This window comes from Coffea arabica, chromosome 7e, assembly GCF_036785885.1.
Source record: "Coffea arabica cultivar ET-39 chromosome 7e, Coffea Arabica ET-39 HiFi, whole genome shotgun sequence".
Classification (NCBI taxonomy): domain Eukaryota; kingdom Viridiplantae; phylum Streptophyta; class Magnoliopsida; order Gentianales; family Rubiaceae; genus Coffea; species Coffea arabica.
In genome coordinates this window covers 21,485,400-21,509,568 of record NC_092323.1, presented here as the reverse complement: position 1 = coordinate 21,509,568, position 24,169 = coordinate 21,485,400, and the positions used below count along the sequence as shown (strand labels likewise).

Genomic DNA, 24,169 nt, shown 5'->3' with positions numbered 1-24,169 from the left:
CTTGAAAGCAATTTCTGGAGCGTCCACATTTTTGTTGTTGACTAGATGCAGCTGGCCATAAAATCTCAATTCTTTTTTTTAGTTCTGCTACAGATTGATATGATGCTTATAGTCAGCTAAGCACAAGTCTATATGCAAGATACACTTTTGCTTCTTTGTATTTCGGTCAGAGTAGTACAGACTTTTTAATTGCTTCTCTTTTTCCTCGACAAAGAACCATACACTCAATTAATTAATATATTAAAACATCTTTTTTTTTTTTTTTTGCAACAAATATTAAGAAGAGACAAGAAGGGGGGGGGGGGGGGTGGCTGGAACTTGGTTATGTTACTTTTTACCTTGGGAAATATTGTATATTAAATTAGAGACTTGGGCTCCTTTCCGTCTCCTACAATGCATATCTGGTAGGATTAATTCAACTTAAAAAGATGATGTCCAAATCCCTTAAATTAGTTGGTGGTCATCCTCCTCCTGCATGCTCAAGTCACGTGCATTGTGGATTGGAAGTTGCTTTTTTTGGATGGAATGGTTCTTTTTGTTTTCTTCTTTTTATTTTTCTTCTTGTGATATTATATTTGTTGTGGTGCTGGATTTTTTCCCTCCTCTTCTTTTTGCCCTTTGTTCCCCCAAACTCTGTTGCTATTTTATTGCTTGCCATGTTATTATTTTTGTATTATGTGTATTACTGTTATTATTAGTACTGTATTATTTGTATTAGAATATATATTTTTGTGGTGCTGCTACATTTCTTATATTGGTTTTGTTCTCCTTTTTTCCCCGGTTTCTTTTTTCCCCTTTTTCCCCCAAATTCTCTTGCTATTAAATTGCTTGCCATATTATTAATGTATTATTATTATTATTATTAGAATATTCAGTTGTACCATTATGTTATTTTCTCCTTTTTCCTGAATAATAAGTTGTCAAAAAAAATTACTCTTGCGAAAATTCTTTATGAATTGTGGTACTTTTGAGAGGTCTTTGATGAATCATGGAATTTAATAAAGGACCTTTTAGGTATGATTGAATAATGGAATTCGCGTGTGTTATGAGTTAAATATAGATGTAATCAGCTGACGACGTCCTAGTTTAGTAACTAAAGATAAGGGTGCAGAAATTAAGTATCCTAACTTTAAATCTCATGTTGATTTTTTTTTTACCGACAATATTTTTTCTCAAGGTTATTGTTTTTTATAATATTTTGTTATTATAATAGAATATGCAATTGTGCTATTATGTAGTTTTCTCCTTTTTCTTGAAAAATAGTTTGCCAAAGAAATTGCGCCTGCGAAAATTCTTTATTATGTACTTTTCCTTTTTGGATGGAATGCTTCCTTCTTTTTCCTTTTTTTTTTTTCCAAAAACTTTGTTGCTGTTAAGTTGCTTACCAGATTGTTACTATTAGTATATTATGTTTATTACTGTTATTTACCTTTCATAGGTAGTAATAATAGTTCTTACCTTTTTTATGTAAATGTAAATCATAAATGATGATATAATTGTGGTGCTACATTGCTTTTGAAATGTTTTCTCTTTTTTTTTTTGTATGAATTATGATATTCGCGTGTATCTTACAAATTAGATTGTTATACAGATAGGATCCTGTTTTTCCCCTTGCTAGATGGAGTTGTTATTTTTCCTTTTCTTTTATACCTTTTTCATTTTTTTTATATACAATTGATATCCTTTTCTATTTTTTGTGGGATTTTATTCTTTTTTTTTGTTATTTTTGCTTATGCAATAATAATCGAAAAAGACATCCTTTTTTTAGTGCGGAATTTTTTGTGCACGTTTATTCTTTTTTTGTGTGATAAAATATACAATTGTGTTACTGTATTGATTACTACTTTTTTTTCTAATAATAGATTAAGAAAAAAAATTCATGCTATATTTTTAACTACCCATTTTACTGCATCTTTGTCATGATTATTTGTCTAAATTGTAATTTTTTGTGAGCTTTTTATAATAAAATATATAATTGTATTACTTAGTTGTTTTCTTTCGATTTTTAATAATAAGTTAAAGAAAAAATTATTCACAAATTTTTTTACCCACTTTGCAACAAGTTTGTATTAATTTTTGTTCCTGAAGTTTTATTAAGGCCTTCGCTTTTTCAAATTAAGGAAAAAGAAATAAGCTTGATATATGATTGTAGTGCTGCTGCAATCTTGATTATTACTTTTATTTAGAGGCCTTTCATGTATAAATAAATGAAACAGAGGTGCAATCAGTCGCTGAGGCCTTGGTTTAGTAGTTAAAATTGAGATTCTAAAAATTAGGGGTTCTAAGTATAAATCTCCTTGTCCCTTATTTGCCTTTTAAGTTCCACCTATCCTCTGCTAGAAAAAAAAATAGATACAGGTGCAATCTATATTTTTATTTTAACGGATTTAACCTCTTGGATGGAGTTTTTTTTTTTTTTTTTTAACAATTCATATCCTTTTCTCTTTTTTTTTGCGGGGGGTTTATTCTCCTTTGATATTTGAATGCTATTGCTATGATTTCAATGCATAATAATAATCAAAAAAAAAAAATTTACCGACAATCTTTTTTAATGAGTTTATTGTCTTTTTATAATAAAATATATAATTGTGTTTCTATTTTGTTTTTTGCTCTTTTTTTTTCCCAAATAATAAATTAGAAAAAATATCCCTACAAAAAATCTCTATAAATTGTATTAGTTTTAAGAGGTCTTTTATGTATTACTTTTAAGAGGCCTTTCATGTATAAATGAATGATGGAATTCGTGTGTGTCATAAATTAGATCTAGGTACAATCAGCTGAGGAGATCTTAATTTAGTAGCTAAAGTTGAGATCCCAAAAATTGGAGATCTTAGGCCCTATTTGGCACTTGAATTTTTTGCCAAGTTTGTCTGATACAAGTTTTTTAAAAACTTTGGCTATAGCAACCTCAAAAAACTTTTCAAAATTTTTAAACTATACACTTCAAAATATTCAAAAATTTACCTACTTCAAAAATTTTTTTTAAAACTTTTACAGTAAACTATAATAAAGTTTTAGACAAACATCCAAAAAACTCACTTGAATGAAAAATATGAGATTTGCTTTACATATGAATTACATGGTGCAATTTACTACTATCTTATCTTATTTTGAGACCAAAGAAACAGCACACATGTCTAAAAATACACTCACAAAGAAGCAGCATACTATATTCTTTTTTTTTTTTAACTTAACAAAAATCAAATGCATTCATATTTACGAGTAACGGATGCCTTGTACAATTGTATCAGTACGTTATTTACTTTGTTTTCTAAATAATAAATTAACAAACAAAGTGCCTCAGCAAAAAATCCCGTAAATTGTATTGCTTTTAAATGGACTTTTGTGCATTGCTTGGACATGATTTTTTGCACATTTTTTATTTGTCACCGTGGGCATGATTTTAATTTCTCACCATGTGCAAGCACGGCATTTATTGGCCATTTATCTGCTAGTCAACAGATAAAGGGAGTGGCAAAAGAAAAGTAAAATTTGCCTCAAACAGTTGTCTTGTACACTTTGCGTATTGTTGTTATATGCAGCCCATTTTCGTTGGCACTGGATCTAGAAATAGCCTTGGATATCAAGCCAAAAGGGAAAAAAAATCTAAAAACTTATGCAATAGTTATCTTTATGAATTAGTCTTTTCCACACTGATAGTGTATATGCTAACGGAATTGGATAAATGACACATATTTAAATATCGAATTTTGTAAATATTGCATGCATTTTGACCCGCTAGTGTATATACTGTCAATGCATTAAAGATCGACCTTCTATTAAAATTTATAATGGACTTTGACCTCACATATCAAAATTCTCTCTTCAAGAAAATATTTTTTTTAATGAAGGAGATCATATTTTTGTTAATCCTTTTTTTAATTTTTATTACACAACTCTTTGTTCTCTACAATTTGTACAGAAAAATTGTATCACTTTTATAGGGTTCGATGTAGTCCATTTCTTTTCACTGCACATACAATTTGATCAATTTTAACTGTTCAAACTGATCAGAATGAAAATTCAAAGAAACTAGATGACAATTTTGTTGAGCAATGTTTACACTTCTTTATCCAACAGGTCTTGCTCTACAACAGTTTCTCCTCTAAAGAAATTAATGACAATCAAATTAAGATCTTCTTTTTAGACCGAAATAGATTGTTTACATTAAGGATCACTAGTTTTTCCCATAAAGGATTTTATTAGAATTTATGATGCATTCTGACCAGTGACCTCACATATAAAACTCCTCTCTTCAAGAAATGTCTTTTTTTTTTTAAATTTTGAAAGAGCTTATATTTTTGTCAACATAATTTTTTTTTTTTTGCTTTTTATTACACATATTTCCATTCTCTATAATTTAAATAGAAAAATTGCATCTGTTTTTAGGGTTGGATGTAATCCATCTCTTTCCATTATACATATACAATTTGAAAATATGCCTTCACGTTTTGAAGCATTTTGTCACATAGAAGAAGATGGAGCTGATTTTACTCTACAGCTATAATTGGACCCCCTCAATTTTTGAAAATTATAAAATAAATTATAAAAAGTTTAGTTTTTTAATACTGCCCCACTCTTGCCTCCTCATTTTTGAAAAGTATTCTATCTAGCCCCACTATTCTCCCCCAAATGTACTAAAATTTTTTATATTTGCCCTCACTATTTCTAAAATAGAACCTTGAAATATAACATAATGCTATTTTTTAATTTCTTTCTAATAAATCTTATTTACTTAAGGTGAACCAAACAATTCTTTAACAATTTAACTATGTGCAGATTATCTACTATTGGATAGGTTAAAAAGTATATCTTTTAATTTTATAAGTAATATTAACAATTTTGCAATCATACCATTAGATAACATGATAATTACTGTAGGTCATAAATCACAAGCTATATAAAATTTTTTATTTTATTTTTGCAGTGTTCAATAAATTTGTTCATGCATGCAGAGGAAGCTTTGGTCTAATGGTTAAGGTTGAGAAGTTAGAAATTAGAGGTCCTGGGTTTTGATCCCTTTGTTCCCTCCCTACTTCTTAAATCGCACTCCTCCTCTACAAGAAATAAATTTTAAAAGAAATTAAGAAAAATAATTTGTTCGTGCATATTAAACTTAGTGTAACAAGTACTTCTATAAAAACAAAGTCAAAAACCATAGGTTGTGAGTTGAATCCAAAAATTATTTTATCCTCTGAATAAAAAGCCAAAAATTATGTTATCCTCTGAATAAAAAGTCGTGACTCCATCGCTGATGCTTCTCTTGTTGAGTTACGTTGTCTGCAATGTGAGCAACTACTTCGATCCTAGTATTATGAGACCATTCGTTTTGCACATGTAGTCAAATTATAGATTTATTATGAAACAAGGTAACAATCATGAATGACAAAATTGAAGGGGGGAAGAGGGATGGTTTGAATGAGGAAGTGTAAGTGAAAAATTTTGGGTTTGAACTCTTCTACTTGCACTATTAAAATAAATTTTTTTGAAAAGAAAAAAAAAGAATATCAAGATAGAAATGAATGCAGAAAACCACTATATCACATGAATGCTATTACATATTTCTTGCATTTCTTTCTCTTTTTTTGTTTTTGGTTTTAAAATAAAAGAAAGCCTACAAATATGATTAAATGCAACATTAGAAAACAAAATTAAAGGCCAATAAAAAAGAAAATAAAAAATTTGAGAAAAAGAAAGTTTTAGTGAAAAAGAAAACTCTGGTGTCTATAGATTTGGTTTTAAGCATTCACCGACATGGTCTTCATGGATGGACACTATTATTTTAGTTTGACAAAACATAATTAGTGCTTTTATGTACTAAGCCTGTGTAGTAGTCTTAGACAAGCATTTCCCCTACTAAACTTGTATGCTTGGGCAGAAGTCAAGGACAGCATTTCCCCTACTAAACTTGTATGTTTGGGCAGAAGTCAAGGACAAGTCCTTTTAAAAAATTTTTTTTTTTTCTAACAGGGGAAGGGGAAGGGTGGAATTTAAAACTGAAGAAAGGAAAAGAAAATTTAAACGTAGGACCTTTAGGTTTTGAGATTTCAACTTATGCCACTAGACCAAGGGCCTCTTTGGTCAAAGACAAGTTTTCTAATTGTGAAATCACTTGAATTAAAATTTGTAATTCTTTATTCTACAATTCTCAACTCTTGGAATTCAAAAGTTTCTAAAATGATCTTTGATTATTGTGAAGGGTTTATTCCATTTTTGACCCTAGAAGTTATTTTTATTTTCAATATGCTCTTTAAACTTTTAGTTAGGAAATTTTACACCCTATTTTTTTTTTCAAGGGAATTCTAAACCTTACAAAAAGAAAAGAGAAAACGGGAGAGTTTGAAATTCGAATAAAAAATCCCATGATATTTTATTAATGTCACTACCAATTAGATCAGATGTTGAGACTCTATTCTAACATATATGCATCCTACTTATACCTTTTCCCGAGAGTTGTAAATAATATTGTAACAAAGATATTCAGATAATAACAAAGACCAATTCACTGGACCATCACACCAAGTCCAAACATGCATGGATTTTTGTTGATTTCAGCAATGATAGCGGTTTCACATAGAGCAATAATCAACGTGTGAATTTAGGTTAATTTTATTGAAGTTATTCCAGTAGCGTGACGAACATTAAGATAAAAGATATAACCAACTTTAAGATACGAAAAAAAGATACAAAACAAATGTCTAAAGTAAAAAAAAAAAAACAAAGAAAAAGGAAATCAAAGTTTAAAGATCCACGAGCTCAGATTGTGTCACATCATCTCACCAAATAGTGTGACACAATTTGAGTCATTGGGTTTTGAAAATCGGTTCTACCCAAGTTTTGACTTCATTTGATACTAATAATATGAGGACCATATCATCCTATAATATAATGGTGGTCATATATTTTTAGGAACATATTACACAGAAATATATTAAGTCACCAAAGGAATAGAATGGAATAATTGATAAAATTGTTACTCATCATATGATATGTAGCATTACCATGGAACACCGACCCCCCATGCTTGAGAGTTGAGCCTACCCAAGTATTCGTTGTGCTTTCCTTTAATAATTTTATTCATATTTATTATTTTCTAAGTAGTTTCCATACTTGTTTCCACACTATTTTTCGGTATTTTCCATACTTCTCAATTTTATTGTCTCTGTGATTTGTTGCTACAAGCTTTCAACTAATAAATGGGCTTAGTTGTAATAGTTATACCAAATTTTAATTAATATTAATCAAATTACTTTGGTACTCAAGGTTTAAGATTCTTTTAAAGTGGGAAGAACTCTGAAAGCTCTCTCTAACCACCAGGACAACTCCAGTGGTTCTGTTTAAGAGTTGATCATGTGTCACTCTTGAATTAGTTCATGTAATTATTACTAATCTACGCTTTTGAGTCATGCACGTTAAGTAGGAGCAGATAAAACTATTGGATATGATGGAGTAGACAAAATAATCAATAATCAAGTCACTCTCACAAGTCAAGCAAACAAGCAGCAATACCATTAAGACAAATACTTGCTGCGGTCTTTCCTGTTTCGACCCTTGTGAACAATGCACTGAATTGCAAAAGCAAATCGAGAAGGAGCCACCAGATGATACATAAAATCCAATTGAGCTTAAACAATAGAAAGGACAGAATTTACTAGAAATTCTCAAAGTCTGGGACCTACACACTTAAATCAGCCTATGCAATTGCAAAAAAAGAGAGGCAAGCAAAGTAACTAAGGGACCAGACAACAGGGAAGGCACAAGCTACTCCCTAGTCCCAACAGAGGGATAAGGTACGGAAAAATCCGTGGGGCATTCATCTAAAGTACAAAGTAAAACATTTCCTATGGAAGTGTCTGCAAAATAAACTTTCCTGTAAAGGATCCAATATATAGGAGAACAGGCAAAGGGGGGTGCACTATGCACAAGATGTGGTGAAACTAAAGAAATAGTTGAGCATATATTCTTCTTTTGCAAATACGCAGAAACAGTATGGAAACTATCACCAGTCCAATAGGATGGATTGGAGGAATTACGAGGGAATTTTTGGAGATGACAGGAGGGCATTTAGATGCAAAGGCTAGATACCAGGGACAAGAACATATCACATTGATTGCCAACATTCTATAGCAAATCTGAAAGGCAAGAAATGAACATGAGTTTAATGGCAAAAGGAAATATCAGAAAGCAGTTATAGTTAAAGCACAAAGTGAATGGCTGGAATTCAAGGAAGCTCAAACACCTCAGGATGGAAGGCATAGTGTTGAAACAACTCAAAATGAACTGAAACACCAATTAACTCCTCCAAGTGAAAGTATCATTAAGATCAATACAGATGCAGCAATCTCAGCAAACATGATCAGAACAAGATTGGGCATTGTAACAAGGAATTAGACTGGAAAAATAGTCATAGTCTAGGGGTGTTAAAAAAACAACGAAAAGGGGATGCAATGATAGAGGAAGCAAAGCCAATAAGAATGGCTCTAATCATGGAAAAGGAGGCAAGGTGGTCCAATTGGATCGTAAAGCTATAGTAGAAAAAATCCAAGGAAAGAATGAGGATGAATATTCTAGTGAGATGTTTGTCCACTCAGAATAAATGTTTTGAGTGAGATGTTTGTCCACTGTACCTTCTCATTTGTATATAGAATTGGAAATATGTGTGCTCATACTCTTGCTCAATTTGCTGTTGTAGCTAACCTCTGATGTTAAATGGGATTCAAGTTTCCCCTTGTTGCTAAATAACCATGCACAGGATGATATTAGGGCAGTCACCCTCTTTTGGAAATATCAACCATCCATCCAAAGACGCTACACGTGGACTGTGGATGGGAGGTCACGTATCATTCATCCGAAGGATGGACGGTCGAGATTTACTCGTCCCAATACCATGGACGGCTATGATTGAAGGTGCATCAATCATTGATGCACAGTGTAGTTCCATATCACAAACAGTTTGCGGATTGATACACCTTCAATCATAGTCGTCCATGGTATTGGGTCGAGTAATTCTCGACCATCAATCCTTCGAATGGATGACAAGTAACCCCCTATCCACCATTCATGTGTCTGCCTGAGTGTTTGGCTATGTGACAAAAGGGCCGCTAACACTTTTGCTTCCTATTTTGACAACAACAAAAAAAAAAAAAAGAAGGTGCCACAATTTTGCTTCGCCCACTTTTTTGTGGCCCAGCTATATCAATGTCTTCCTAATCTCTTCCTCACCCACCACTCCTAGTCTTTTTCCCCCTTTTTTGCATAAGAAAGATGTTGGATTACAAGTGTATAGAATCTACTACAAAACTATTATAAGAATAATATCAAGACTAAACTAATTTTTTGGGGAACTCAAGAAAGTTTCCAAGGCATGTGATCACTCTCCTTGAAGTGTGATTTGCCCCCACTATCTTGCTAACTGGGTTGAGATGGCAAATTACCTCTAGGATACAATGGAAATGAAAACTAGCCTATAGCAAGTTTAATCTTAGTTTTTACAAGAAAGAGATGCAAAAAGTTTGTTTTGTAAATCTAAAATAGTCTAAGCACAAGTTGCATAATAGAGGTTTAGACTACCTCTATTTATAGGCAATCCAAGTGCAAAAGTACATGAACTTCACTTAATGTTCATTTATGAATATAGTACACCAAATACATGAACTAATGAACTTGAGAAGATACGTCAATGTATCTTCACTTAATGTCCATACATGAATTACTACTTCAAGTACATGAATTGAGTAGTTCCATAAATGAACAAATGAACTTGAGAAGATACATCAGTGTACCAATGAACCTTGTAGAAAATTCCTGAATCAAACATCTAGACATGATAAGAAAATTCATGTCACAAGTCATGATCAATTTTCATATTACAAACTAATTTCCAACATTCCCCGCTTAGTTTGTAGTATGAAATGCTAAACCAACACTTATGATATCATGCATAAAGAAAAATAACTTTCGTTTTAAACTTTTCTTTAGTGCAAATAATTCACAAGTTCTAATCAAATCAAGGTGGCTAGATTGCTTAAACCAAGATTTGAAATTAGAATAGAATTATCCACATGGTCTAATCAACTTGCATCCAACAATCACATTTCATCTTTAGCACTATTACCGGCCATGTGCTCATCCTAGTTCATGATCATGTATGAAAGATTACCTTAGACTTTCACTAGAAGCGGCACCACTTCTATGATCATATAAGTAAACTATATATTTCTAACGTTAACAAATAAAGCACTAAGAAATATGTTTATTAAGAGAATACTTCTCAACTTGCTCAATTAAGAGTAATATAATGTACTACCACTTGGAATGGTATACACAAAAATTTGTAGCACTCACAATCACTTATTAGTAACTCGTTTTTACTTTTTAAACCTTTCAAACTAGGGGTAGTACTAGAAGAAGGTTGGGTTACCATTGCTAGTGATTCTAGACAAAGGGTTTTAATCCCATTCCCGACGTCGAATTCACCAAGTCTCTTGCAAGAGCTTTAGTCAACGGATCCACTAAATTATTATAAATTCTTACAAATACATCTGTGACAACATCATTATTCAACATTTGTCTAATATAGGTATGCCTCAGACTTATATGTTTAGATTTACCATTGTACACTTTGTTCAATACTCTAGACATAGTGTTCTCACTATCGCAAAACAATACAATTGCAGGCATAGGACAAGGTTATAGATTTATATCAAGTAATAAATCTCTAAGCTACTGCGCTTCTCTGCATGCAGAAACTAAAGTTATGAATTCAGCTTGCATGGTAGAATGAGTAATCACAGTTTGTTTTCTTTGAAACCCAAGAAACAGCTCCACCACCCAGCATAAAGATCCATCCACTAGTATGATTTTGATCACCAGTACTAGTTACCCAACTAGCATTTGTTTACCCCTCAAGAACATTTGAAAATTATTGTAGAATAGACCTAAATCTTTGGTTCTTTTAACATAACCAAGGATTCTAGTCACTGCTTTTCAATGATCTTTACTAGGATTCTTGGTATACCTAGCTAATCTACACACTGAATAAGAAATATCTGGTCTTGTGCAACTCATTGCATTAAACTTCCAATTGCAATTGCATATTTTAACTGAGCAATTGGATTACCAGCATTCTCATATAATTTGAAATTAGGATCAAAGGGAGTACTAGCCTCTTTCATATTCAAATGTTGATACTTTTTTAGAATTTTATCAACATAATGTGATTTCAAAAGTGCAAATCCCCCACTATGTCTCTTAATTTTAATCCCTAAGATAGTATTCACCTCTCCAAGATTTTTCATTTTTGAAATTGCTAGAAAGATATTTCTTAGTATCTACTACAGCTTGGTAGTTAGTACCAACAATTAGCATGTCGTTTACATAGAAACAAATGATCACTCTATTCTTGTCATTGAATTTAGAATAAATGCACTTGTTAGCATTATTTGACCTAAATTCATGTGAAAGTAAAATAGATTCAAACTTGTCATACCATTGTTTCGGTGTTTGTTTCAATCCATATAATAATTTTACAAGTTTACACACCCTATTCTCATTTTCGGGTAGCACAAAGACCTCCTGGTTGTTCCATATACACCTCTTCATCTAAATCACCATTTAGAAAGGCTATCTTGAAATCCATTACACAAAGGTTGTAGATTGAAACTAGAGTCAAAAGTACTCTAATGGATGCAATTCTAGCAACTGGTGCATATGTGTCGAAATAATCAATGCCTTCCTTTTGTCTAAAAGTTTTGTCCACCAACCTAACTTTATAGGTTAGTATGAATCCATCCGTGGAATATTTCTTTGAAAATATTCACTTACAACTAATAAGTTTAGAACCATGTGATAAATCAACTAAAAGCCAAGTACCGTTAGATAACAATGAATCCATTTCATCATTTACCATTTCTTTTCAAAATGTTGAATCTCTAGATTTCATAATTTCACTAAATGTTTTAGAACCATCCTCTATGCTAAATAAAATTGGAGTTTTATTTAGTAGAGAATCTCAATTGCTTTCAACAAGAAAGACAATAGCTTGTGAAGGAATAAAATCAAAAGATAGACTCTTTTCTTTTCTTTGTCTTTGATTCCTTCTTGATTCAAAAGGAGTGTCAATTTCCTTCCTTTTTGTACCATTAGAAGGGTCACCATTATTAGAAGAACTTGGTTCACTTTGTGGATCATTTTCAACTTTTGAATTATTGAGAAACTTATTCTCAAAAAATTCAACATCACTTGATTCCACAATCAAATTAGAGTCAAGATCAAGTAGCCTATATGCTTTAGAATTTTCAGCTATAGCCAACGAACACACTTTTAAGTGCTCTAGGTCCCAATTTTATTCTTTTATTTCCCAGGACTTTATAATAAGCTATACATTCCCAAACTTTTAGATAATTCAAATTTGATTTTCTTCCATTCCACAATTTATATGGAGACACTTTAGTTTTCAAGGAGGGAATGCGATTATGCACATGACACGTAGTCAATAAAATTTCACCCCACAAATTTTTTGATAGACCAGAACTTAAAATCATGGCATTTACCATATCTTTTAAAGTTCTATTTTTCCTTTCAGGCAAACCATTTTATTGTGAAGTATAAGGAGCACTTGTTTGGTGTACAATACCATTATTTTCACAAAAAGTTGAGAATTCAATAGGAAAATATTCACCACCTCTATCACTTCTCAATATTTTGATTTTCTACTTAATTGATTTTCAACAAGAGACGTGTATGTTTTAAACATATAAAAGACTTCATCTTTTGTTTTCATCAAATATACATGTACATATCTAGAGTAATCATCAATGAAAATGATGAAGTACCTATTACCACCTCTTGTTAAAATTTCATTCAACTCACAAACATTCAAATGCACAAGATCAAGCAATTGTGAGTTTCTTTCAACTCTAGGAAAAAGCAATCTCATTATTTTGGATTGAACAAATGTTTCACACTTCTTTTTCACATGTTCCTAATCTACCATACCACAAAGAATAAGAGGAATCAACAAAATAAAGAAAAATATCATCAATCTTATTGATACTTAATTTAAAAATGCCATTATAAGAGTAGCCTTTTCCAACAAAGATACCATTCTTAGATAATATCACTTTGTTGGTTTCTAGTACAACTTTCAACCTTTTCTTGTTTAGAATATCAGCAGAAACAAGATTTTTTACAGTATCCAAAACTTGAAGTATATTAGTGAGGACTAATTTCATGCTGAAAGTAAATTGAACATTCACACAACTTTTGCTATGCACTTTAGCTCTTACACCATTTGCCATCTTTCAAGAATTTCATAATTCTTGAATTGACTCTTGTCATTGCACACATGAATGGCTGCACCAGAATCATACCACCAATTCTTGGAAGAATTAGGTGTGATCATGTTCACTTCAGTCACCATACCAAGTGACATCATAGCAACGATTTCTGAAATTTTGTCAACAAGATTTGCAGTTGAAACACCACAAGTCTTTTGTTTCTTGTCATATCTGCATTCAAATTTGTAATGGCCTTTCTTGCCACAATTATATCAATTTCTATCTTCTTCTTATTATCCTTAGAATTAGTATTATCATATTTCTTCCTTTTGAAATTGGAACACTTTCTTTCGTTCACAAAATTCACCTTAGAGTCATCCTCCACTTTCACTTTAGATTCACCATTCACATCTTTCTTTTGAAGATTTCTAGCATCTTCTTCAATATTTAGATGTTTCAAAACACCATCTAAAGTCAAAATTTCAGAAGTATGGAGCAATTTCTTTTGATAGTCATTCCAACTAGGAGGCAACTTGACAATAATAGCCCCCACTTGAAATGCTTCTAAAATTTCAACATTTAAATCTTTGAGTTTTGAAACAATCACTTGCAAATTGTGAATTTGATCAAGAAGTGGAGAATTGTTTATAAATTTGAAGTCAAAGTATTTTTTGATAAGAAACTTATCTGAGCCTTGCTTTTGGTTGACATGTTGATGCTCAAAGGTAGTCCAAATCTCCTTTGGTGACTTGACGGTTGCGAATATATCATAGAGACTATCTGACAAAGTATTGAGAATGTAACCTCTACACACCACTTCATCTTCTTCATGTTTTTCCTTTTGTTTTTTCAAATCCTCTGAATCGTTATCTATTGGAGGAATAATTTCTGAAAGATCCGGGTTCAGCACGCATGCCACCTTCATGACTGTCGAGAAGAAGATCATCTTATCCTTCCACCTACTAAAATTGGTTCTGGTTCCATCCAAGCGATCCAACTTGACAAAGTCTTGATTCATCACCTTGATAACAGATTCTTGAGTAGACTCAATACCAATCTTAAATCACACCTTAAGATTGTTGGAGAAATGGGGATTACAAGTGTATAGAACCTACCATAAAACTATTACAAGAATAATATCAAGACTAAACTAATTTTTTGGGGAATTCAAGAGAGTTTCCAAGGCGTGTGATCACTCTTCTTGAGGTGTGATTTGCCCCCACTATCTTGCTAACTGGGTTGAGATGACAAATTACTTTTAAAATACAATGGAAATGAAAACTAGCTATAACAAGTTTAATCTTAATTTTCATAAAAAAGAGAAGCAAGAAGTTGGTTTTGCAAATCTAAGGTAGCCTAAGTACAAGTTGCACAAGAGAGGTTTAGACTACCTCTATTTATAGGCAATCCAAGAGCAAAAGTACATGAACTTTACTTAATGTCCATTTATGAATATAGTACACCAAATACATGAACTAATGAACTTGAGAAGATACATCAATGTATCTTCACTTAATGTCCATTCATGAATTTAGGACTTCAAATACATGAATTGAGTAGTTCCATAAATGAACAAATGAACTTGAGAAGATACATCAATATACCAATGAACCTTGTTGAAAATTCATGAATCAAACTTCTAGACATGATAAAAAAAATCATGTCACAAGTCACGATCAATTTTCATACTACAAACTAATTTCCAACAAAAGAGATGTCTTTTTTTTTTGTTGTGGGGGAGGGAATCTTGTGATATTTGGAATAGTCAAGAACTGAAAACGACCTAAATACAAGAATTTTGATGTTGTCCATCGAGGCCTAAATAGTTGCACGCATAATAGTTTGCGATTATTTTCTGGTTGTAACTTTCTTAAGGCATTGAAATTATTTTATTGAATTAGATTGATTTATCTAAAGTATTTGTTTGTATGATACACACACCTATATATGTATACATGAAAGATTTTGAAAAAGAAAATCTATGACAAAATTTTCAACATTCCTACTTGGTGTTCCCATTAGTTGTCAAAAAGATAAAATAAATGCATAAAGAAGTCTTGCGATCATGGAGAAGAAAGCAAACATGTGCGCTTATAATATTGCATTCGGTTAATGGGATGACTATTGTTCCTTTACAGCTTGTTAGTTAGACCACATAATGTAGCTAATTTTGAAAGTTTTCAATAAGGATTAATTACAGTTTGCCCCCTTGAATTTGATCCCTTATAACACTTTGCCCCCTAAACTTTAAATATATGCACTTTGCCCACTTCATTGACTAAGGTTCCGTTTGATAAAACTAAATTTGAATTCTGAAGTCTGAATTCTGAAATTTGAATACTGAAAAAATTAATTTACTGAATTTTAAGCACTAAAAAGATATATATGAATGTCTGAATTTTTATACTAAACCTATTTATACTGTTTGATAAATATTTATAACTGAATGCTTAATAAGTTTAAATTGACAATTTTGCCCTTATATTTTTTCATTCAAAAAAGAAATAGAACCTATGATTTAATTAACTTAAAATTGTTAAGTATGAAAATGACAATATTTATTTTTAAATCAAATTAATATAAAAGATAAAATATATTTTATAAGGAATATGGAGAAGAAGTGAAAGTCATTAAAAGGGGAGAAAAGGTAAATCGAAAACCGTTAGATAGAAAATATCAGATTGTTTAATTAGATAAGAATTTTGAATACAATTAATAAACAATGGTAGATTTGGTAGATAAGATAAGGTAATTGAAGTAATTCTATTGATTCTTATCAGAATTAAGCATTCAGTTAGGATTCTTATGCTGAAAAAAATACACACAAGTTCAGCGCTACTTAACAAATTCAGTAAATGGATTTTCATTTATCAAACATTCAAAACATCTAAATGTCTGAAAAAGTTCAGATTCAGCACCTTTTTATGTTATCAAACAGACCCTAAGTCAAACATTAATGATGAATTTTCATCCAAATTTTAACAAAATGACATTAATACTGTTACATAATAGTTCTAGAATAATGTTGTACTTTTAATCTGAATATGAAACATTTTATTAGAAAAAAACAAAGTCATATGATTTTAAAATTAAAAAATAAAAATGGTATAATACCAAAGAATTGAAAATTTGTATTGTGGAGGAAAAAGAATTTAAAAATTTCTAAAGCATCTGCACAAGTTTTCCATTGCTTATCTTTCTTTTTTTTTAAACTTGTAAATGGATTAGTTTTGATAAATTCATTTATTTTGCAGCTTTAGACATGAGGGACGGAATTAGTTTTTTTGGAAAAAAAAAAATCAAAAGTCATATTAGTCACAACTACATGCATGACTAAACAGCAATTATACGCTTAGACAAACAAGTTTTTTTTTTGAAGATGATCGACAGTAATTCTTCACTTACCACTTTAAAAAATAATTTCATATTTCGCTTATATGGTATATGATTTAGTTTCTAGATTACAGTCACACCTCAGTTTGTGGTCTTATTAATTAGATAATTAGGGAACAATTATCAATTGAGAAAGTGGAAATACAACATTTTTTTAATATCTCAATTCTAACATCTACAATGACAAGTATAAGCATGTCCTAGAAAAAGACTGAATAGATGAGAATTGCACTATTTATTCCATTATAATATTCCCCTAATAAAAAATGCTCTTGTCCCCTCAAATAAAATGATAAATCACTATAGTATAATTCCAATGTAGTAACGCAAGTAACATATAGTTAAACTCGTCAATATAAATTGGTTCATGTTAGTAAGAATGGACCATTATCTCACAAGAGGCTGTATGTTCAAATTTTGCCGTCGATATGAGAACTATGTAGTTGAGTGATCTCCAAGAACCCTTATAAGCGAGTTTTGGTCCAGGGCATGCCTTGACCTATGGTGGTAACCGGAATCAAATCCACCCAAACTTTTTATTAAAAAAAACAATTAAATACCAAAACCCCGAGAAAAGAAAAAAAGAAAAAGGAAAAGGAGTTGTTGTCATTATGAAAACTTTTGTTCCTACTATTGTTCGCTTTTTATTAAACTTCGAGTAAGCATCTCACCTAATCGAATTTGGCTGATGAACAGAAAAGTAATTAGCTAGAAACATTAGTGGATTCATACTAACGAAATGCTCCATGGGAATTTTTGGGTACATATATGGGTTTGTCTGATTCAGTGGCTAAGTAGCTAGTAAGCTCTGTTGGGCTTCTTTCGCGAAGGCACGACCCGCAATTGTGGCGTAGAAAATGCACGATGACAATAACCACCGAAAACATAAGAAAAATCATCACTCATTTAAAACATGTATCATTCATTCAATCTATTCTTCTAATTTCAAACCAACTCATCAGTCACCTGTAAGTGTACTCTACAATCTCTACTACGACTACAGAAAGTCTAAATCCCTTAAGAGCAGCATAAAGTAGTTGACTGCTTCATATTACATAATACCATTGTTTGGCAAGGAACAATTGCAAGTTTGTTGTAAAAAGCAGTCCAAGAATTAGTCAAGGTAATCAATTCAATTGCTATTCTTGTAGTTCACTAACAGATGGTATTTAGTTTATTCTTCTAAGGAATATACTATAAGTGACTTTTGTAATTTGTTTTATGACAAAGAAAGTATTTTTGTTAGACTAAGAGCATCGACAATTGTCAATTACACTCATTCTGGAATGCTTCTGACTCAAATTTTGCCGAAAGGGCAAAAATTCAAATTGTAAGACGAGATAACGACACATAACTCCGACTCATCTTGTATGAGTTCACATAAACAGTGGTTAAATATAACATCTATATTTTAAGAGTTTACAAGTAACTAATAGTGAGTTACAATCTGTTCAATCACTTTTACACTGTTCAGAAATAATTCTAATGACGATTGTTTCTGTCTCTCTCCCGTTTCTATCACAACCAACTCTTTTCATGAATCATGAGCAATAATCTACAGTGACTGACGATTTAATTTATTTATTAAGCTTTCTCTCAACTGAATAAGGGCTTTTGTTCAATACAGGTGATAATTGATCAATAAGCTTATTTAATGCAGCCAAGAGACAAGGACAAGAATAGCACTATCAAATTAATAACAATACTAGCTAGTAATGGTGCAGTTTTAAGGAGATGCCCATTGAATATTGCATCATCTATGGTTCTAAATGTTTGTAGAAAATTGCTGAAAAAACGAAAACGAATTGGGATCTTCTGGAAAGTCTCTCGAGTAATGTATTTATCAGTTTGTATCAGAATTATTAGCATGAACCTAAGTAATAACTGTTGGGATTAATCCATTTCCAAGAACGAGCCAACCAAGAATTGATAACTTACAAAATAGGATCTACATACGTTATATTCAGTATTCTATCCAAAACCAAGCCATTGTGGTTGATGTACAAAATTCCAAACGACATATTAATTGTATGCATGTAGTCAGGGAAATGTCTCCAATTAGGTGGAGATTCTCTACAATTGCATCGTTCAATTGATTAATCGAAGGAAATTAATCACAGAACTTTTAAAAGTTTGAGTATAAATAGACACCATTTTGATTTATACATGATTAGCTTCAAAAATTGACTTAAGCTGATGATATGTTGCTGCATCTCAAATTTATTTGTGATGAAATTAAACAAGGAAACTCAGTAAAACCAACATGTTTAATAGGGATTTAATTCGGTCAATTAAAACTTTGCCTTCATATGTAAGCCATCAAGAGTCTGATCTTCAATAATATATAATTGTAGACAAACTGATCTCACGTTTAAATGGAGAAAATCGGAATCCGTTCTAGCTATATATTTTTTCCATACCCAACCAAAGAAAACTATACATCCTTTTCCCACCTTCGTACGTATAACTGTTTTTTTTTTTTTAAGAAAAAGTTTGAGTAGGTTCAACACCAGATACCACCACATGTTAGGATATAGCCCTGAAACCATAGGTTGCTTACTGACAGGTGCCGAACCTGTACAATAATAAATACCTACTCGAGAAAAATACAGATTTTGTATATAGCGGTGAGTAGGGTCGAATCCACAGGGACTGGGGATAATTCGTTTCTTCTAGAGTTCAAAGTATGGGGGGATTTTTGGATTAAATGCTAACTAAATAAATTAAATGCAGAAAATAAATAAAAGAAATAATTAAGAGAAACTCTAGCCAAGGGTACACTTCAGAAATGGTTCATGCACTGATCATCGATGCAAAAATAATTCCAACCTTTACTAATAGATTGGTTCTAGTTGTCTCGCACGCGCTAAACAACCAACCCTTCCTTAATTTATCGATAGCTAAGGTACGACCGTTAGCTATTTCTCTAACCCAAAAACAACCCTAGGTACGACCGTAGGATTCAATTTCTAGGTTGCATTAATAATTAGAAAGGCCCAATCCTAACTAACAAACACGCCACGAGGGTTTATTTAAGCCAGATCAAATATTCCCCTGACACAAATCCAATTATGCCAGTTGCTACTGGGATAGAGATAACGAACAATTACGGATTCAATTACCCCTATATAGCAAAATAGCCTATGTGAATAATTAATTATTGCGCACTAACCAATCATACACAAAAGCTATAACAATTAAAAGCAGGAAACATATGAATACCAATAAATGGAGGAAACAATTAAAATAAATTCGATCTCACAATAATTGTTGAACCAAGTCTTCAGTTGTCCCTTGACTAGAAATAAGAGGTTAGTTCTCCATTAATGGAGAACAACCATGCGAAAGAGCTAAGAAAAGAAAACTAAAACTATGCTAAAAACCTAAACTAAAAAACTATTCCATCCCCCACCTTCTGCACGTTTCTCCCTTTTTAAAGCCAAAAGAAAGTCTAATGCTTTCCGCCTTTTTCGTGGTCCCCGCACGAATTGAGAGTTAAAGTCCAAGAAGGAAACTCTTCCACAAGGTGGGGCCCATCCGAATTGCTTCTTGATTTTAAGCCTCTGTACGTTCCTAATGACTAAGGCTTCTTATCTCGCTGGTCCCACCAAAATTGAGAGTCCAAATGCTCCAAAGAAGGTCCTGCGCCATTCCTTGTATCATGTTTACTCTTGGTAGGACTCCTAGTCAGCAAAAAGGTCAATGGAAATCCGGTCCTTCTTAGCAATGTGGGCCAAGTCTGTGGAGTATTTAGAAGTCTCCATATTCTCCAAAAAGTACCTCCTTTTTTGTAGTTTTCTGCTCTATTCCCTGAAATTGAGTCCAATACCAAATATAAATAAATATTAATAATTAAAACAATATTTGGCAAGGATAAAGGGGAAAATTAGCAATAAAATAACCAACAATTAACACCCTATCAATTCCCCCCACACCTAAATCATGCTTGTCCTCAAGCATAAGAACAGCAATTGAACACCAAAATTTGACTATGGCTATTGCTCTAACTATCATATTGCCAAAATACCCAGAAAAACATATATCAAGCATCACAGTTAAGATCCAAGAAAAACCACTCCGGTTAGTTTCTCAACCACCAACTCCTCCAATTTAAAGCAAACTAATCTAAGAAAAAGGAATGGTTGCTCACATTTATCAGTAAATGGTCCAACTATTAACCAAAATCTCAACATTAAGTCCATAATTCGGCAAGCTGACTTTTATTACACACTAACACAACCTTCCCTTTTTTTAATTTTTTTTTTTTTTTTTTGTAACAAAAGACTTAGTCGCTAGCCATTTGAGCTTTTTGACGCGAACTCAAACATTGGCCAGATGACGGAGCCCGGTTACTCAGCTTCTATCGCCACGTGACCACGTACTCATACCAATTACTACTTTTTGACGCGAGAATCAACACTTTTAGGTGAAAATCCCCGGTTACTCAGTAGTAACTACTAGCGGAGTACTGTCAACTCTTATTTATAACCAAATAACACAATATCTAAAAACAACACATGAATAACAGAAGCCAGCCTCAAATTTCCAAACATGAAGAACTAGAATTAATAATTGGACCAATTCACAAGAAAAATGCCAATAATCATTCCCTATACCTAGAAAAGTTAACTAAAAATTAGAAAAGTCAAGTAATTATTGATATTCACCAAAAAGATGTTCCTGAACTCAACCACCTTAACTCAATACCTTTTTATCAATAAACTTGGCAATAGCAGAATTAGAAACAACAATCCAACATCAAACTTGGTATTCAAATAAGAACTGACCACTAGAAAGAAAAAGAAAATAAAATAAATGAAAGATAGGCAAAAACTAACTAAAAATAAAGGACAAGCCCCTAGAAACTACAAACAAAAAAAATACTAGCATCCCAACTGATCTCCCCCCCACACCTAAATGACACATTGCCCTCAATGTGATAATGTAAAAGCAGAAGGAAAGAGAGGGGCAACGGTACTTCCCTGAAGTCATCAAAATAGGGGCGGTTTAGGTGGAAATACGCGGCCAGGTTCTTAGGGATTGGAGCCACCTGGTTGGCGATATGCATTACTCGCTCATCCACTGGGCATCAGCGGCCATCGGTGGGAGAGGCCACTTAGCAAATTCAAAACAATAACAATTTAATAGCCAGTGGTGCCTCCCTCGTAGACAACCCAATCAACAAAATGCACAACCCAGGCACCTTTTCAATGTAGTCCCAACAATACAGCAATTTCAATCAATACTCACTGGTGGCCCCAGTTGGGTCAAATGCAGGAACAATGTAGTCCAAACTCGCAACAAATGCTCTAAAGATTTAGCAATTGAAATCAATAGGTAAAATACTCCCAGCAAGTCAATTAGACGCCACCAACAGCAATAAGCAATGGAAGTGGCACAGTAGCCTTCCAATTCAATCAAACAAATGAAGAAAATACCCAACCAAAGGCACTTCAAGGGACGCAAGACAGAAATCAACAAAGTAGAACTCAAGTGATACCAAAAATAACCTCGACAAAGCAGTGAATTCAACCAATTTGAATACGTAGAATACGGTCAGAAATGCCTCCCAAAGATCAACAGAGAGCGACAAAACTTGTCCACCCAAAATCTGTCCAAATGGCTCCAATTGGATAAGAAATTACACAACTCAACCAACCGAAATTAGCAAATGAGCCAAGAAACCGTCAAAACCAGCAATAGTAGTTCAAATTTTGGACTACAACTAAATCAAAATGTTTGGCAGTTTTCGATCAAGTAGCCCACCAACTAGAACCAAGTGGCAACAAATGTAGTTATAATACCCCAACCAGTACCACTGGTGCATCCCTCAGATAATGAAGCAACATAAACGGCCACCCCAATCAAGAAAATGGAAACTTCAGGCACCTAAGGACTAGGCGAAAATCTCAACAAAGCAGCTATTACAAACAATAAGCAATGGTGGTCCGAATATTAGTCAATGCAGAAATCATGCAACTCAAAATCTCGGCAAGTGCTCCAATGAGCTTAGCAATTGAAATCACAAAACTGAATACTCCCCAAACAAGGTACTTAGAGTCAACCAATGGCAATACTAATTCAACAAACCAATCCAGAAAATTACTCAACTAAAGGTGCAATAGAGGTCTCAAGCAGCCAAAACCCCCAAATAATGCCCAACAATTCGATCAATACCAGAAAATCACCCCAAACAATGTAACAGTTAAACTCCACGGGCTAGGGACGTCCAACCAGTTTTACTCGAACCAACTAGGAGCAGTGCGAGTGACTAAACAACGCAACAAATTTCAGCAATTGGACACAAACCCACCCAAAATCTCAACAACTGTCTCCAATTGGACAGTTAAATACCCAGTTAAACCCACCAAAATTAGCAAATGACCCAAGAAACCAGCAATTCCAGCAACTAATGGTAAGAATCGAGAGACAGTTCAGGCACCAAAACTCAAGAATCGAATAGGCAGTCCAGCACAGAGGATTAAGAACTGGAAAGCAACACTGCAACCAGTACCACTGGTGCACAGACAGGAAAGAATTAAATTCAATGGCAGTAACACAACCGCAAGAACTTAAACTTTAAAATTAATCAACCAGTACCACTGGTGAGTCACAGGGAAAAATTAATCAACCGGCCAAAAATTCAAATAATAGCAGAAAATATCCCCACTATGTCAGCAATTAAACCCAACTCTGTTCAAAATTTACCCTAGAAAATGCCCAAATTATCACCTTCGTCTATTCATCAAGAAATTCAACCACAACTTTCAGAGAGTGAAACTAATTTGGGGAAGAATTCAATACCTCCACCTGTCAAAGAAATTTGACAGGTGGCTTGCGCTGTGTGGACTGGCGGTGGAGCTTGGAGGTGCAGAGGTGGAGCTGGCTGGAGGGCGGCGCGGGTTGAAGCTGGGGCGCGACGGAGGAGGTGCACGTGAGGCGGATGAGCTGGGGTTGAGGTGACGTGCGGCAGAGAGAGGGAGAAATCGGCGGGGCTCGTGGGCTGTCGCGATGGCAGCGGCGGAGTGGCGAGCCGAGGCGGCGGCTTCTCGCGCAGGTGAAGGGCTGAAGAGCTGGTGGTGAGGCGCAGCTGGTCAGTGAAGAGAGGCGCAGCGAGCTCCTGGTGGCGGTGGAGGCGCGCGAGCTCAGGAGGAGCTGCGCGTGATGGGGAAGGGAGCCGCGGCGTGCGGCGGACGAAGCTGGAGGAGGCGCACGGTGATGGAGCAGGCCGTGGGTGGGGTGCGGCGAGCTAAGCTGAGGGGGCGGCGCTCCTGGAAGGTGAGAGTGGAGGAGAGACGCGGCTTGGCCGCGAGCTGATGGCGTGCGATCTAATGGCATGGAGCATGGAGGCTGCGGCTGAAGTAGAAAAGGACAGGGGGAAAGGGAAAGCAGCGGGGAAGAAGAAAGAAAGAAAAAGAAGAAAGAAAGAAAGAAAAGAAAAGAAAGAAGAAAAGAAGAAAAAGAAAATAAAATGTTTTTTTTTTTAACTAGTCTTACCG

The 24,169-nt window shown here is 33.5% G+C and overlaps 1 protein-coding gene across 1 annotated transcript; it reads right to left on the bottom strand.

Moving 5' to 3' along the window:
• Positions 1-13,282: 13,282 nt before the first annotated feature.
• Positions 13,283-14,295, bottom strand: LOC113700708 (uncharacterized). The gene is made up of 2 exons (XM_072060075.1): positions 13,622-14,295; positions 13,283-13,508 (listed from the first exon to the last, which is right to left on the bottom strand). The coding sequence occupies exons 1-2, from the start codon at positions 14,293-14,295 to the stop codon at positions 13,283-13,285; spliced, it is 900 nt and encodes a 299-aa protein (XP_071916176.1).
• Positions 14,296-24,169: the final 9,874 nt, after the last annotated feature.

What these genes read in the sequence shown, in the direction of transcription:
- LOC113700708 (XM_072060075.1), bottom strand. Translation starts at nt 14,295, where the DNA reads ATGAATCAAGACTTTGTCAAGTTGGATCGCTTGGATGGAACCAGAACC. An exon ending in AATTTTGTGAACGAAAGAAA is followed by an intron (nt 13,509 to 13,621) that starts GTGTTCCAATTT and finishes ATTTGAATGCAG; the next exon opens with ATATGACAAGAAACAAAAGA.